Below are 17,032 nucleotides of genomic sequence, written 5' to 3'. Positions count from 1 at the left end.
TAGCGCAGGGCTCATACAAACAAAGCTTCTCAGAGTCCTCTCAGAGAGCTCCTACCTTTGCCTAAATATTCCAAGCTAGGAATCTTAGCTTCAGGGGTATCCTGGAAGTTTCTGAGAGCAGAGGCCTATATCACAAAGCGCGGTCAACTTATCCGCGGTAACTCACACCTATCCAGGATTGAGTAACCGTAACATAGGCAATCAGGATAATCGATAGCACGACGTGAGTTATCAACACGGTAACTCAACCCAGGATTGAATCATCGAGAGCCGTGGACGCGCACGTAAAAGAGGAGGGCTCAGAGGCAGCTGATCAATCACAATCCTCCGTACGTCACCGCTGAAGCGCAGCGGCTGATAATGCAGCAATACAAGGAAAGAAGCAATAACTCGGGTGGGTGGGGGAACACGGTAGCAGCAGCCAACCGCAGGCAAAATGCATGGCAACGCATAGCGGACTGTGTAAATGCCTAAGTTACTCATCAGTGACTCAGTATGATAGTGATCACACTTCTAAATCTAATAAAATAATAAATGCTACTGTGCAAATGACTTGCGTGTATTCCAATTATCATTTCATTCTCCCAGATGTAATCCTCCTGGAGTCAGAAGAACATGGGAGCAGATAAAAAACAAATACAAGAACATCATCACGTCTGATAAGTCTGTTTCAAGCAGTGGCGATTGCTCTAAGACTACAAGGGAAGCTCAGCTTCCCCTAAAATGTTCCCAAAAAAAGTGGTGATATGTTCTGCTGTGTGTACATTTCATTGACAAAATATTCGCTAGAATTCCTTCATCTTTTGTTCAGAATCAGCTACCTATCACAGGTAACTGACTCCACCTCCTTCCCATTCATCCTGGGATCGCTATGAATTAATCCCTAAATTACGTGAGGGCAGCAGCCAAATCGGGATGCCGTAAACTTGCTCGGCCGCTCCTCATCCCCGACAGAGTACATGTAGCTGCCCGTGGCAAAGAACCGCAGGGCGATGCACAATGTCTGTGGGACAGTCAGTGCACCGCTCCTGAGGGTTGCACAGGCAATGTACGGCTCTAATATTTCTCAGAGGTAGAGTAGTCCAGGCCGTCAGAACCTATACCTCTCATACAGGGAATCATCGCTTTGATCGAGTGGATCTGATCGATCTTTAAACACCCTTTCTCTTCGTAAAGCTCTTCTTACAACTTGTGTGCCTCTGTCCACCGGGTTCGGGAGAAAAGGGCAGGCCATCGTTTCTGAGAAGCCGATTGGCCGGTGGGAGGGGCTTTTTATAGGATCTGATTCAACCTCCAACTTATCCTGCTCCAGAGCAGGATAGCCGTTCAGAGTAGGTCACCATGGTGATCTACTTTGATAAAAAAGGAACCGGTTTCGTGCTTTTGGTAATCGAGAGTTAACCCTGAAGTTATCTCGCTGAGACACTAATCCTGCTTCGTGATATAGGCCTCAGCTCTGAGCAAAGAGGGGACTGAAACTTTTATCTTAGTGAAGAGGTGTGGTTAACCCCGTTGCTAGGGATGACATAGTCTCCTAAAAGCTGTGATTAGTTTGTACAAAAAGGGAAAAAGATGAGGGAAAAATTCGCTCTGTGCTCCTAATGACAGTAAAATCAATAGATCACATAGCTCGGACTGGATTAATTGTGTTTTGCACAAAAAACAAGAAACGGCCAGTTTTAGTTGTTTTTTTTTCTTTTTCACACAAAAAATGAAAATTCCACTTCATATTTCATTATGTTGCTGTGCCCTTCACAATAAAAGTCTCTCTGGCAGGCCTGGAGAACCAGACTTTCAGTGCATTGCATGCATTTATTCCTAATCAACACAAGTGGTGCACACAGTACACACACACACACGCACACACGCGCGCACACACACACACGCGCGCGCGCACACACACACACACACACACACACACACACACACAGTCATCAGGTTAAATTGTCCCTAGGTGTGAGTGTGTGCATGAATGGTTGTCTGTCTCTGTCAGCCCTGTGACTGGCTGGCAACCAGTCCAGGGTGTACCCCGACTCTCGCCCAATGACAGCTGGGATATATATATATTTATTTATATATATACATATATATGTGTGTATGTGTGTGTGTGTGTGTGTGTGTACTGTGTACACCACTTGTGTTGATTTGGAATGCAGTCAATGCACTTAAAGTGGGGTTCTCAATCTTCTTTTATGAAATTTATATTTCATAAATATTTTCATATGAATTATGAAATGGAATTTTCATTTTTTGTGTGAGAACAAAAAATATACAAAAACAGGGAGTTTCTTGTTTTTTTTCGTGCAAAACACAAAAACGATAAAACTAGCCATGTCCCATTTTTTTGTTGTTTTTTGCACAAAACAAAAAAACAGCCTGATTTCTTTTTTTTTGCTTGTGTCTGTTATGCCAGGGTAACAGACTTATAAACGTACCTTGGTCCAAGACCAAGGTACGTTTTACACACACACACACACACACACACACACACACACACACATATAGGCCTATATATCCTATAGGCCTATATATCCTATCTGAGTCAGCACTGACCTATACTGATTTTTTTAGTTTTGCAACATCAAAATACCCTTTTAAATACTGAATTAATAGGCAAAATCACTGATAATTTCCAAATAGCTGAGTTAACAATAGCAACCAAACTGTTACTAATTTTGTAAACGAACCAAGTTTCTGTGTTAAAAGAATTTATATTAACGATATCTTTTTTAAGAATACAGTCGCCAAAGCCCCCCCAAAAATTAAATGTGATAGAAAAAAAATATTATAAATTCTATTTTATTATGAGAGTCCTTTCCTTTTCTTTTCTGTGAATTTTGTTAATGAGTAGTACTTATCAATGCAGTCCTCCTTTTTATTCTCCTCACCAAGCAGTATTTACCTGGTTTCTATATACTGTCCTCACACCCCTCTATTTTTGTTCCTGTGTTGTGACACAGTGCAAAGTGTATCATCTTCTTCCATTGTAAATGCCACTGTATTGATTAATAATTTGCAGACAGGCATCTTTTTCAACAGTTGCTCCTTTTTTTACAAGTTATTTAAGATCGAATGTCCAAGAGCTTCTAAGACTGGCTGGACTCTCATTTCCAGTATGTGCTGGACATCACACTTAATCATTATGTGCAACAACTGCATGAACAACGTTGAGACTGAAGCATTATATAAGAAAACACTATCTTCAGTGCAAGAAGAAGCTAAGTGGCAGTGTATTTTGCGATTTTCAAAATATTTAATCTGAATAGGGTTACCTAAATCTGTATTGTGGACTTCTTGGCAGGGGCATGTAAGCCGTTTCTGATAGCCGTTTCAGCAATATAATAGCATAATGGCATGACAGCATGACACAGTGCATCCCGCTATAAACCCAATGAAGAAGAAAAATGCAACACAGTAAACAAAGAGCAATGATGGAAGACATCAAAATTCCAAACCAAAAGAAAGTTTTCTTCAGAAGGTCGATCAAGGATTTAAACATGACAGGGTTATGCGCTGTTCTTTATCAAACTGGAAGTGATGATGCTTTCCCCTAATCAACCGATTGCAGTGTTTATAGCTCCACCTTCTGGGATTGAGTCAGTATGTCAGGCATCTCAACAGAGGTTACCAAAAAGTGGGACAATACGAGCAGGTAATTTGGGGACCTGTCCTGGTTTTAGTCAAGGGAAACCACAAAATGCATGCTGTACTAGGACGAAGTGAACTGAACCACTTGGTGGAAACGAGGCTTTTGTCAATAGGAAAGAGCAAAGTTCTAATGTAATAGTTGATTTTTTTATTTGTCCCAAGTGCTCTAAAATAATCTTAGCACAAATCTTCATTTATTCATGTTACAAAGCATGTTTTTGAGAGGATTGTTAGCAAAGATGATGGAGGCTTAATTAAGCCAATAGACTTTTAACGAAAGCCTCTTCGGACTCTTAAGTATTCAGAAGTTTGCAAGCCTAGTGAGTTAATGGTATTTGGATTTTAATCTTAAGAAAACCTGGCCCATTGACAGCTTAAGAATACAAAATAATATATATGGTTAAGCAAACTTACAGTTTGACCAATGACTGTTAACCAAAATCTTCTTCTCAAAGTTCAAGCAGGTTTCATTAATACACAAGAGTCTGACACAGATCTTCCACATGTACAAGCCCTGATAGGCTGTCCAATCCAGGCACACACAGTGGATATTTTATCCCAAGTCAGGAGAGTCCAGTTCATTGAGAAACCTCTGACATTTAGCCATCAGGATTTTGATAGCCTCTGTGACCAAAACCTCTGGAGGCAGGATGCCAGTAGATTCTACAGTAACTGTGGAGACAACAATAGAAGAGATCCATCTGTTTAGAGTGTTAATTCAGTTAAATGGTTGGCTTTTTTAACATGTCACCAAAAGGCTGTATTTACATACAGATGAAATGGTCTCGCACTCTTCCGAGCTTCACCACGCTCTTCAGGTCATCGTGTCTAAGGACTTCTCTACTACATGTATCCAGGCGACTGTTGACCACTTGGGCAACTTTCTTCCCTGGAGGTAAAAAAAATCATTCTTTTACTGAGCAGTGGGTCTCACAATGGAAATTAACATGACAGAAACAATGAAATGGGTAAGAATTTATCATATGAACAGATGGTTACTCTGTTTCAATCTACACTCACCAGCCACTTTTATTAGGTACACCTTGCTAGTTCCGGGTATATCCCCGACACCATTACACCACCACCACCAGCCTGAACCATTGATACAAGGCAGGATGGATCCATGCTTTCATGCTGTTGATGCCAAATTCTGACCCTACCATCTGAATTTGGAGTAGAAATCCAGACTCATCAGACCAGGCAAAGTTTTTCCAATCTTCTGTTGTCCAGTTTTGGTGTTGCTGTGTGAATTGTAGCCTCAGTTTCCTGTTCTCAGCTGACAGGAGGGTCACCCGGTGTGGTCTTCTGCTGCTGTAGCCCATCTGCCTCAATGTTGGACGTGTTGTGTGTTCAGAGATGCTCTTCTGCAGACCTCGGTCTTTGAGTGCCTGTTGCCTTTCTATCAGCTCCAACCAGTCTGTCCATTCTCCTCTGACCTCTGGCATCAACAAGACATTTTGGCCCACAGAACTGCCGCTCACTGGATATTTTCTCTTTTTGGGACCATTATCTGTAAACCCTAGAGATTGGTTGTGGGTTAAAATCCCAGTAGATAAGCAGTTTCTGGAATACTCAGAACAGCCCATCTGGCACCAACAACCATGACGCGTTGAAAGTCCCTTAAATCACCTTTCTTCCCCATTCTGATGCTTGCTTTGAACTGCAGCAGATCATCTTGACCATGTCTACATGCCTAAATGTTGCTGCCATGTGATTAGCTGATTAGAAATTTGCGTTAACAGGCAGTTGGACAGGTGTGCCTAATAAAGTGGCCGGTGAGTGTATATTCCAAAGTCATCAAACCCTCAACATGGCAGTCTGTGGTATTTAGGCTGCGGTCGAAAAGTCCGTCCTATCGTCTTTTCCTAACCATTTTTCCTTGACCTCGATGGGAAATGTCATGAGGTCAAGGAAAGATGTGTAGAAGAATTTAGAGGGACTTAGGGATAGACAACCGCGGTGTTAAGAGAATTCGACTGCACTTACACTGGGCTATGTAATCATGCAATGGCGGATGTCAGTGACGTCAGTCGGTTGTGGAACTACAATGTCCTGAAGATAAACTACAAAAAGCAAATCTCTGATACTATTTATCCTATTAATGTTTTGCCCCATAAATACAGGATACTTACTCCCAAGCCTGACTTGGCCGCATTCCTCCTCCCACTGAAAAGATGCTCCAGCCGGACACGTGCCTTTATTAAGGCGAGCGTGTCAGCGTCTGTGACTACAGTCAAATTAATTATTATTATTAATTATGATCTTGCTTAAAGGGCAACTCCGTTTTTTTGACACCTGGACCTTGTTTATAGGTGTGTGCATTATAGGTCGACCAATATGGTTTTTTTGGGGGCCGATGCCGATGCCGATGCTTTCCAAATTTGGGCAGCCGATGCCGATATGCATAGCCGATTTTTCCAATTTGATATTCAGGCCGATTGTTAAATAAATATATATTTATCACATTTTTGTGAAACGCAGCAATTTCTGGGCAACTAAAAGAAATCTATTACAACAAGTCTTGTCAAGTCCTCTGAACATTTATTCAGCTTTCAAAACAATGAAATATTTTGTCTGAGTAAACACACAATGTAACAAGCAGTAGTAAACATTCACACTCTTCTTAAAATGTCAAAAAATAAATTTAAACTTATCAATATAATTTGAACAAAAGTATGTAATGTATCCAAGTGGTTCCACAAGTTTGAGGTGCTCATCTTTTTTGTGCCTGATCAAAAATTGCGTCATTTTATACAACGGATCAAAAATCAGCTTTTCAAAAGAAAATATGGCCGATGGCCGATAGAGACAAATGTCCAAATATCGGCCCGATATATCGGCCGGCCGATATATTGTTCTACCTCTAGTGTGCATGCTCATATACTCATTCAGACAAACATCGTGCAGCTCGGAGTCCTTCAGAAGTTATTTAAATCCAACTGATTTTAGCTGCACTTAGCCGGGGCCACGGCAAGGGAGCTTCAGCACGGGACATAATCTCTGCAAAATCGCTCATTTCGGCTATATTTTTTCATCCATCGCCAGTGTTATCATAAAGTCAGCTCGTCTACCGTCTTAAGGTGGGTCAGCTGACCCAGAGCTGACCTGGTAAACAAACGTTTGACGGTTGTCCTTACCGGTTTGAGCCTGAGTACACGGACAAGGAGCTCCATGAAAGAAGGATGCAGAGGGAGAGAGACGAAGAGCTGGCTCCAGAACAACAAACAGGAGCACGTCCACGACTCTGCAAACTGGTGGTGCGCTTGTGGACAGTGTTCACCAATGGCAACAGAAGAGGAGTGTGCTGGTGATAACACTGGTGATGGATGAAAAAACATAGCCGAAATGAGCGATTTTGCAGAGATTATGTCCCACGCTGAAGCTCCCTTGCCGTGGCCCTCGTTAAGTGTGGCTAAGATCGGTTGGACCTAAATAACTTCTGAAGGACTACGAGCTGCACAATGTTTATCTGCGTGAGTATATGAGCATGCACACACCTATAAATAAGGTCCAGGTGTCAAAAAACCGGAGTTGCCCTTTAAGGGCCGCCAATAAATCAACGCTCAAATGACGACATGACTAACGCACACTGTACCTATCTTACACTAAAACATTAACTTGAATTTCATAATGTTACAACAGTAGCGCGACGTTCATAGTTGGTGTGAAGTTTTTTAACATAGCCTACTGTTGAGAGTTCAAAACATATAACAGTACGCATATTGAGAGGTTATGGCATAAGACTGACAATAGAGCCTGACACGGGAGTGGATATTCAGTCCTGTCCCATCCCGCTCCCACAGAAAATAATCCTGTCCTGTCCCAACCCCGGGCCAGGGTCAAAAAAAAAAAATCCTGTCCGGTCCCACTCCTGGCTGATTTTCTCCCCATTCAACAGGTACAGTTCATCTGTGGTAAAATTAGAAGCCATTTACTGCCTCAATCCAAACAAAAATGTCTACCTTAGTGTAATAAACCTAAACGTATGACCTTTCTTTTTACTTTTTTATTGAGCAATTCTTACCATTAAGCACTGACAATACCTTTATGTTTTAACTGTTTAAAAAAACTGCAACAAGAGATCTGTCCAGTTCTGTCAGTTTAATAGATGGGTCCTTACTTCTTACTTTGCATTCAAACTCACACTACAGGAATTTAAAATTCTTCAAAGATTATGAAACCGGGTTGTATCACACATGGAAAATCTTTGCAGATCATCTTCTCTTAAATCTTTGGCACGCACTAGCTGAAAGATTTGAAAATAATGACAGGATTTCACCAAGGCATGAAACTGACGCTGAATCAGTCAAAAACGGTGTTATCTCACGCTGATCTCTGACAAAACAACAGTTTGATAAAGTATGAAAATGATGTCATTATGTGTTATTTCTAAAGGCATTATTGATCTGGCTCCAGTGAGCTAGTGGAGTCAGGTGACCCAGAGCCTTTCAGTTGCACTTTGAGCCCAGCGAGTGGGACACTTCTAAAGTGGAGCCCTGATCTCGGAAGGAAGCAAAAGTTAAAAAAATGTCAGCCTCTAATTGACAATTCTTTATAATCAACAGTAACTTACATGGTGATCTCTGTCCTTTTTTGGTCATGTTTTCCTCTAGGTACCTTCTTCTTTGGGTTTTTCGTTTGTGTTTGTAAAGGGCTGGTCACGTTAAATATTGTTGCCGCAAGGAATTGTGGGACGGCATTGCCTCCTTTCCTTTCGGAAAGGATGGTCAGATGTACCCTATGCTAAAGGAGATTTGAAAGGAAGCATTGAATCTCCTTTCCTTTGCATCTAGAGGATTCTAACAGCTCTTATCATGGCTGTCAGTTAGATACTTCCGGGTCATTTCACTCCGTTAAGAACCTTCCTAAGCAAAAATGACTATTCGACCGCAGCCTTAGTCTCCTCCTGTATGTAAAAATTCTTCTTACCATTGACATCCTGTAGGTCTATAACTCCTTGTGAAAAACAGCGCTTTAAGCGCTCTGCCTTCTCTCCCTCCACTGGTTCCTGCAGAGTGATCTCTGGGAGGAGACGATAGCTGGCTGTAGCTACTGGAGAGAACTTTGCGTGGTCCTTACCTAAGCAGAGAACAGGCGGGGTTAGGTGGGCTATGACTTTTCAGAAAATTTTCAAAAATACTTCCAGAGATATTCAATGATTAACGCGATTTTGGTCTCACAGAGATGAATGCGACTTTCAAATTTTTCTTCCTTCAGGACATTTTTTCAGCCTGCTTCAAACCCTTCTCATTCAGTCATACATTCAGCTACAAACTTCATTCAAACTTCAAAACATTCAGCTATACTTCAGCTTCATTCAGTGGGTTTCGAATTTTTCCTAGCATTCATAGTTTCTTCACAATGACCCTTCAAAGGTCATGATGATTTTCAGCTCTTCAAGCCATTTAACAATGGTGTGTACTGGATGGAATGTTTTAGCTTAGAGTGGGAGATTCAAACGACAGAGTGGGGAGAGGGGGAGGCAAAACCTGGAAACTTTCTGGGTAAATTGCTCTCTTGGCCACATTTTTTAAACTATCAACACATAAAAGGCCTCAAAATGTAGGCAATCTTGTCCCGCTTCTTACAAAGTGGTTTTTAAAGCAGAAGGATAGAGCACTTTTTCACAAAATGGCCAACTGTCAGGCAAAGTCAGCTTCAGCACCCATGCACTCCAATGTTTATTCCTGAGGGTTTTTTTCAGAGATCAGTCAAATTTTACTCATTTGTCTCTCGCCATCATGGGCACATTTCTGCGCACAGAACAGCTTCCTCAGGGTCTTGGGGTTCTTACGGTGTGTTCATTTTTGTTCTAGCCCTTACGGATTTGGCAAGGTGACAGGCGATTTGGACTCTTGCTTTGCCACAAAATGTCCTGAGATTAACAGAGAAAAGTTCAACAGCTGCAGCTGAACAGGTCACCATGACAACCTGTCATCTCATGCAGCTGTTTACATACTCATCAAAACATCCAGGAACAAAGACACACACGTGTGTTTATCTAACAGTGATCACCAATGCAAAATCTGGCTTCAGATTAGCCTCAGCAGACAGGTCTACATGATTGAACACACACACAGGGCACAAAGTATCACACTTGAACAGCATTTGACTTCCATTTCCCTAAGTTAGCTCCTTATCTTCCTAGATTTTTTGTCTTTAATTTTAAATTCCTTCCTTTAATTCTTAAATTGATTTAGCCATTCAAACTTCTAAATCCATTTTTCCATTACAATGATTCATGCTTCATGATTCATTCATTTTATTTTTTGTTAGAATTGCTGGCACTTTAACACCATTTCAGTGGGAATGTGTTGGGAATCAACAGACTCCACCAGCTCTGTGATGGCAGTTGGTAAACACTGATCACCATGCCAACATCTGGCTTCAGATGAGCCTCAGCTGACAGGCTTACATGATTAAAATCTCACACACAGGGTGCACAGAATTACATTATAACAGCATTTAAGAGGTCAGACTTTCATTTTCCCTCAGCGAGGTCATTATTTCCATAAATGTTCTTTTAATTTAATTCATTCCTTTAATTTTTTTAATAGATGCAGCCATTTAAACTTTACATTAATTTATTCATTCCATTGATTCATCCATTCATTTCCTTTCATCCAAGAGTTCATGTGAGGCTAATTCAGCATTCTGCATTAGCATTTCAGCGCAAGATTTTCAAAACTTTGTTCAACCATTTTTAGACAAATCTTCAGTCATTCATGTTCAGCATTCTGTATTAGCAGTTCAGCGCAAGCTGCTTCAGCATTCTGCATTCAAAGCGCAATTTCTTCAGAAATTGCTTTTCTAGTTCCACACAGATATTTTCCCATACCCTGCAGGATTGTGTTGCCTCGTGCTCTTTACAACACAGATGCTGTGCAGTTTGTTCAATTCTAAGCTATCCTTTTCAATGGCACTCTTACTTTATGCATCAAGTTTTTAGATCCCTGACCAAGTGTAGGAATATCTTTTGGAAGAATGAAGCTTTTCCCTCCTCTCAAGTCAGACACTTTCTGGATTAGACCATCGGTATAAACACTGAAGTACTTTTACACAGTGATGGAAGCATCAGATCATAAGGACCTTCCATATTTCTAATGTTTGCATCCTCTGAGATGGTTAACTTCTGAAGCAGACCAACAGTAGCTCTTACCTATTCCTTTAACACAGTGCATAATGATGTCTAGTTCCTGTCCTGGTCTTAGCTGAGCGATCAGGATGTCATCATGAACAGGTCCAATGTTGCAGTCGGCAAATACATCTGCCTGGTTTCCAATAGGGACCCACTTTATGTCCTTGGAATAAACTGAGACAGAGAAGAATTTGAAATAAACACATAGCACTGATTGTCCTTCATGAAAGTATTAGCATCGCCATAAAAAAAACTATTAATATATGGCTCTCAGAGCCCACTGCAGTTCTTATAGTATTAAGTTTATGCAATTCCAGGTATAAGAAATGCTAATAGCTACCACATCATACCACATGGCTTTTAATGGCTTTACAGCCAGAATATGAAGAAAGAGGAATTTGAAAATGTAGCTCTCTGCTCCCATCTTAAAATGAATGGTTCATGGCAAAGATATTGATCACATTCTAAATGATGTGTACATTTCAATTTTATAGCATATCTAGTACATCTGTAAGGCCTCTTTAAACTCCATGTGGACTGTTAATAGGCTGCTGGTCCTGAGCTACAGCTTTGTACATTCTGTAGCAACTCAACAACTCTTCAGCTGACATCTTTAAATAAAAGTATTTACCAGGATGAGTTCAAAAAACACTTCAGAGGACAAATGACTGGATAGAAGTTAGGAAATGGAGCAGGGAAAGGGTTCTGAATGCAGGATCAGAAATATTTGGGTCTAAAAATATTGTTTGAGGTCAAAATAGTCTGAATCTGAAAAACAATCCTGATGAAATCCAGATTCTGATCTTGCAATAAAACCATCCTGACATATTTGCCCCATAGCGCCCGCTAATGGACAACATGTTCCTTGATCAGAAGCAGAGTTTGCTGGTGTTTACGCAGCACGTAACACTGCAGGAAACTGACCACTGATCATCTGGGACCAGGAGACAGAATTGAACAGATTTTCTGGAGAGGCATTAAATAAAGCATTAATGTTACTTTCAGCTGAAAAAAGTTTTTTTTCAGGTGTTGATCCCCAAATGGCTTTACCTCTCAACATCTAATCCATGAAAACCTTCATACCAACAACTTCATGCACTCCCAGTTCTCCCTGGAATCAAGCAGCTGACTGTGCTGACTTATCTACATCCCACTCTGCTCAGCGAACCCTGACATTCTATCCTCACCTGCTGATGAGACAGACATGCCTTGTTGAATTGCCTGACCCCAACCAGCTGCTATTTGTACGTCTGTATTCTTCAAAATGCCTCTCAGGGCCTGAGCTGAAACTTACCCATGTGGTTTAGATACAGCTCTCGTGGGTCAGAGGAGTCTTTGCTTGCTCTGGGGTTTCTGCTGCATTTAATCTTTAGTTGGAGCTGAATGGTGTCAATTTCTGAGCCTTCTTCTGCAGAATCTTCACCTGAAATAAACAATGAATATCAAGGCAGGTCCATCTTACAAACAACTTTGTACAGTGAGGCCAGACTTGTTACGAAAAATATCTAAACTTTTTTCTTTTGATGGAATGATACCAGACAAATGTCCTCTTTGGTGTAGAGTTATCCATGTTAACACTACAACTGATCCTTGCACAAAAACATGTGTCAATTCTCAAGTGAGGCCACTTCTAAGGGCACCAAAAGATTATCATGAAGATTATGACCAAACTTTTAATTGCTCGCTCTTCATTGTTCTTTTTTCTCTTTTTGGTTCTCTTTATGTTTGGAGCCTGTCACTACTTTTTATGGCTCATATTGTTGGTCATTGACACCAAACTGGTTATATCTGTAGTGGTGTTTTAACTTTTTTGTCATTCTGTGTGTTTCCAGAGATTCTACATAGAGCCATGGTCGCACTGTTTACACACTCAAAGAGGTCAGCTGACCACCTGAATATAGTGAGTGACCAGGTTATTCCATCGGTGGATTTTTTCTTCCCTGATGGCACAGCCATATTCCAAGATGGCAACGCCAGGATTCATTGAGCTCAAATTGTGATAGAGTGGTTCAGGGAGCATGAGACTTTTTTTCACATATGGACTGGTCCCCACAGAGTCCAGACCTTAACCCCATTGACAATCTTTGGGATGTGCTGGAGACAGCTTTGTGCAGCGGTCAGACTCTACCATCATCAATGCAAGATCCTGGTGAAAAATTAATGCAACACTGGGTGGAAATAAATCTTGTGACATTGCAGAAGCTTATTGAAACAATGCCACAGCAAAGGTATGCTGTAATCAAAGCTAGTCCAATGAAATAGAGTGTGTGACCTTTTTTGGTGGCAACTTGTTTTTTGGCCAGGCAGTGTATTATTCTATTTATATATTCTTGATTTTTTTACACTTAAAACTTCCTTGTTTTGCTGCTGTGACTCTGAATTTCCCTTCAGGGATTAATAAAGTAAAAAATGCTCATTTCTATTTTAAATAGCAGTTACAGAAAGTAAAGACAGTAAAAAATGTTATTTACCTGTGTTCCTGTACTCAAACAAGCGTGGGTCAGCTTTAATGGGAATGAGGCCTAATCTGTGGGCAAGGACTTCATCTTGAACAATGGATGTGTTGTTATAGACAAACACTTTCTCTATGGCCATGGTCGGAACCTACAGACAGAAACCAAAGACTACATTTTCACTGAAGCAAGTATATGCTCTTGAAATAAAATAAACCTTTTTTTTCCATTAAAGACCTCAAGTGAAATCATGATTAATGACCCCACCTCTGCTAGTAAGATCCTCCTGAAGGCGTTGGCGATGGCTGCATCGATGCCCACCATGTCAAACTCCATACTGCTCTCATCCAGACTCACAATGTCAATCCTGAAGTTCTGTTCACAGAGGGCAGACCATAACTTAATGAGAAATCATTAGTTGTTTTCAAAACACTCAAACTTTTCAAACAGGGTTTCACTTAGCACCAAAAGTAAAAAAGACATAGGAGGAATACTTTTCTGTGGCACAGCAAATAATGTCTCAGGCTTAATTAGCTTGGGTTTCTTTTCGTTATGCACATATGCAATTTAAAGTCCGCTTTTGATCAAACCTTTACCAGGCTGTCTTATGGCTTTTACATAAAGGTTACTTTGTGAAGGCTAGTGCTGAAAAATTTGGCTCTACCCCAGGACAATGCTATGAGGAAATAATCAAAGAAAAAGGCCTGTCCTTCTATCTGAGTCTGAACCCACAACCAAATCCCTTGTTCAATAAAAACTGAACCTCCTGTCAGAGAGACTTTATCAGACAGTTTTCAGGAACACAGAAAATGTTTGCTGGCCTGGCTAAGTTTATGATTTTGTCACTCACAAAGAGAATCTTTAACCCTTCGAGGTTTTGCACAATCCTGTTCTTACATACCAACCTGATACTTCTTTTTCTTATAACTGCATCAGTAATATTTAGAAGAAAACAAAATCATTGTTCCTCTGACATTCCAATTACATCCAAACACATAAAAAGACAACTCAAGACTTAAATGCTCAACTATACCTTCTGAAACTTTTGCATATCCCAGGTGTCATCATAGCCAGGGTAGTTCCTAGGAAAATCTGTTGTATGAACCTGAAATCAACCAAAGATCAATTAATAAATAAGCAGAACAAGGTTCTTGTTTTTAAATATTTCATGTTCCTGTTGGGCTTTTTTCCTAGCACAGAGGAGAAAAAGCTCCTGTAATGTCATCCAAAATTCACTCTCTTGATGTTAAATGTACACTATGGCTGGAAAGTATTCACAGAGCTTTACTTTTTCTACATTTTGTTAAGTTACAGCCTCATTCTAACATCAAATAAATTCATTTCCCCTCTAAATGCCCCATAATGATGAAATGAAAAAAGTTGTGTTTTTATTTTTGCAAATTTAATACAACAAATCAAAAACTAAGACATCATGTGTCCATCAGTATTCACAGCTTTTACTCAATACTTTGATAATGCACCTTTGGCAGCAGTTACAGCCTCAGGTCTTTTGAATATTATTGGAATTTGGATGGGGAGAGTTGGTGTTTCAGATAATATTTTTAGTGTGTAGAATACATTCCTTGTTGGTTCAACCATTTCAGCACGTTTCTATTTTATACTATTTTAACCCCAAAACATATATATATAAAAAGAGATGATTCTTAATAATATTACTATAAAGTCCAGATTTGACAAATAAGCTAAATAAGAGACTAAATAATAAAATCACAGTTCAGGCCTTGATGTATTTCATAAAAATACACAGATAAAAAAATTTCAATAAGGCTTTCTTTTTAGTTTTGTATGAAATCATATTTACATCCCACTCCTAGTTCAGAGGGTTCCCACGTGATAAATGACGTTCTAAATAATTCTACATTAATTTTACGTGTACAATCCTGACATTGAAGTAGCCAGTAAATGTCACTGCCTGGTATAATTCTGTCAAGCCTCCATTACCATTCCCTCTTCATATAGTTTAGGACTTAAGCGCGATTTTCCTGTAAAATTTGCTATATTAGCCACTTCTTCAGTTTCGTTTACTCCCCATAGCACACCCAGTATTTTCGCTTTTTTAAATCTTAAAATACGCCTTTTCTTTCTGTGATAATATGTTTCGTCTTTCGTATCACTAAATGTTTTTTACTCGTGTTGTATTCTGCTGACAGTGTGAAGAGCCGCCTGCTGATTCTGTGATGTTCTTAAACGTTCACATGCAGTCATTAAGAGAGCACCAGTAGAACTGTCAGCCTTAGAGTGTCACAGTCAGACGTTTTATTTATAGGCTATATACTTCACCCCGCAAAAGACGGTAAAATTTCCAAACATTTCCACGTGTCCTGAGTTAAAGACAGTAATCCAAATCAAACAGATAAATCAGCACGAAATGCTCGGTACCCTAAGCACGCGGTTTCAGCCGCAGCTGATCGGATCTGGTGATCCAGGTTCGTATCTGACAGACCGTTAATAAAAGCCTGAAATTAAAAACACCGACTCACATTCTTCACTCCAAACTCTCCTAATATCACCCTGTTTCTAATTTCTTCCACGTTCTCCATGCACGCCGCCATTTTGGTGTTTGGATCGCTCAGTCCCGCCCACACTTCCGCCCCAGTTTCTTCTTCTTCTTCTTTGTGGTGTTTAACGGCGGTTGGCCACCTTAAAACGGGCGTTACCGCCACCTTCTGGCCCCGGAGTGGGCCAGGCTCCAATGACTCTACCTACTTCTTTCTTGTCCTACGTAAATAAATGGAAATTAACTACTAAATAACCAAAATAATAAAATTTAATAAATAAACAAATAAATAAAAACAAATAAATAAATAAACAAACAAATAAATCTATTTAATTTGATAATAATATAATCAAATACATAATAGTCACAATTAAAAAAATAAATAAATAAATAAATTTAAAAAAATCCTAAACCCCTTATCCTTATAATCTATCATATATCCTTATGCTCTTGAGAAACTCCACCACCAACCGCCCCATTTTCCTTGGGTACGTCTCGCGTTAACTTCGTGCCTCCTCCATCCTATCTCCGGACCGGAAGTGAGCGATAATTGCGCTTGGAGGAGAGAGGATGGAGGAGACTGATCGGAGGAGCTATGATCGCGGAAACACGAGAGCTGGCTTTGGCTGTTTCCCAAAGCCAAGGTACCTTGCCTTGCCTTGGTCTGATGTGGGCATGGGGTGGGCAGGCATCCACATCATCAGTCGCTGCCCAAGTGCTGTTCCAATGTTCATGTCCTCCAGAGGCATATGTCCTCCGTTTGGTAAGCATGTGGCTAATTGACCAAGGATACACAGGTGTATCCTTCGCTGCCTTGCCATGGCTATAAATACCCAACATGCAACGCGTGAATCTACAAAAAAGGGAAAAAAATGGAAGGAAAAGACGCACCAGCGGAGGTGCGTGGTAAATTCCAAATTAAATGTAAGTAACAAAATACACCTCTGAAAATAACAACTTATACCATGTCCACCACTTAACTCTTTTGTGTGTCACTCACATAACTATAATTACTGAGAAGCTGCACCTGCAGAGTGTCAATGATGTGACAATAAAAAAGCAGAAAGTGTAGAAAAGTGGCAAGCTATGACAAACTTTGTAGCCGTCTGACCTCCTCCCAAAATATGTCTTTGTAGGCTGTTCCATTAGCATCTCCTTTTGAGCAGAGGCAGGACACTTGCCTTGGATTGGAAGGAAGTGGCTTCGGAGGCACTGCCTTCAAAGGCAAGGCAAGGTACCTGGGCTTTGGGAAACAGTCTTTGAGAAAGTCTTTTC

At 40.4% G+C, this 17,032-nt stretch overlaps 1 protein-coding gene across 2 annotated transcripts; it reads right to left on the bottom strand.

Annotated features, from left to right (window-relative positions):
* Positions 1–3,221: 3,221 nt before the first annotated feature.
* polr1c (RNA polymerase I and III subunit C) lies at positions 3,222–15,881 on the bottom strand. Of its 2 annotated transcripts, XM_074676515.1 has the most exons (9): positions 15,741–15,881; positions 14,273–14,344; positions 13,507–13,614; positions 13,258–13,390; positions 12,081–12,209; positions 10,808–10,960; positions 8,578–8,727; positions 4,421–4,537; positions 3,222–4,320 (listed from the first exon to the last, which is right to left on the bottom strand). In XM_074676515.1, exons 1-9 carry the CDS (start codon positions 15,810–15,812, stop codon positions 4,202–4,204), a joined length of 1,053 nt encoding a protein of 350 aa, XP_074532616.1. In that variant the 5' UTR covers positions 15,813–15,881; the 3' UTR covers positions 3,222–4,201. The 2 variants fall into 2 exon arrangements, with proteins under 2 accessions (XP_074532616.1, XP_074532615.1); XM_074676514.1 differs by lacking the exons at positions 3,222–4,320; positions 4,421–4,537 and adding an exon at positions 6,694–6,964.
* Between the last annotated feature and the right edge of the window lie 1,151 nt (positions 15,882–17,032).

Source organism: Halichoeres trimaculatus, unplaced genomic scaffold (assembly GCF_033239565.1).
Source record: "Halichoeres trimaculatus isolate MK-OKI-2021-1 unplaced genomic scaffold, fHalTri1.1 fHalTri1_scaffold_8, whole genome shotgun sequence".
NCBI lineage: Eukaryota > Metazoa > Chordata > Actinopteri > Labriformes > Labridae > Halichoeres > Halichoeres trimaculatus.
Note: the sequence above shows the minus strand (reverse complement) of the source record. Positions and strands in the feature narration are given on the sequence as shown.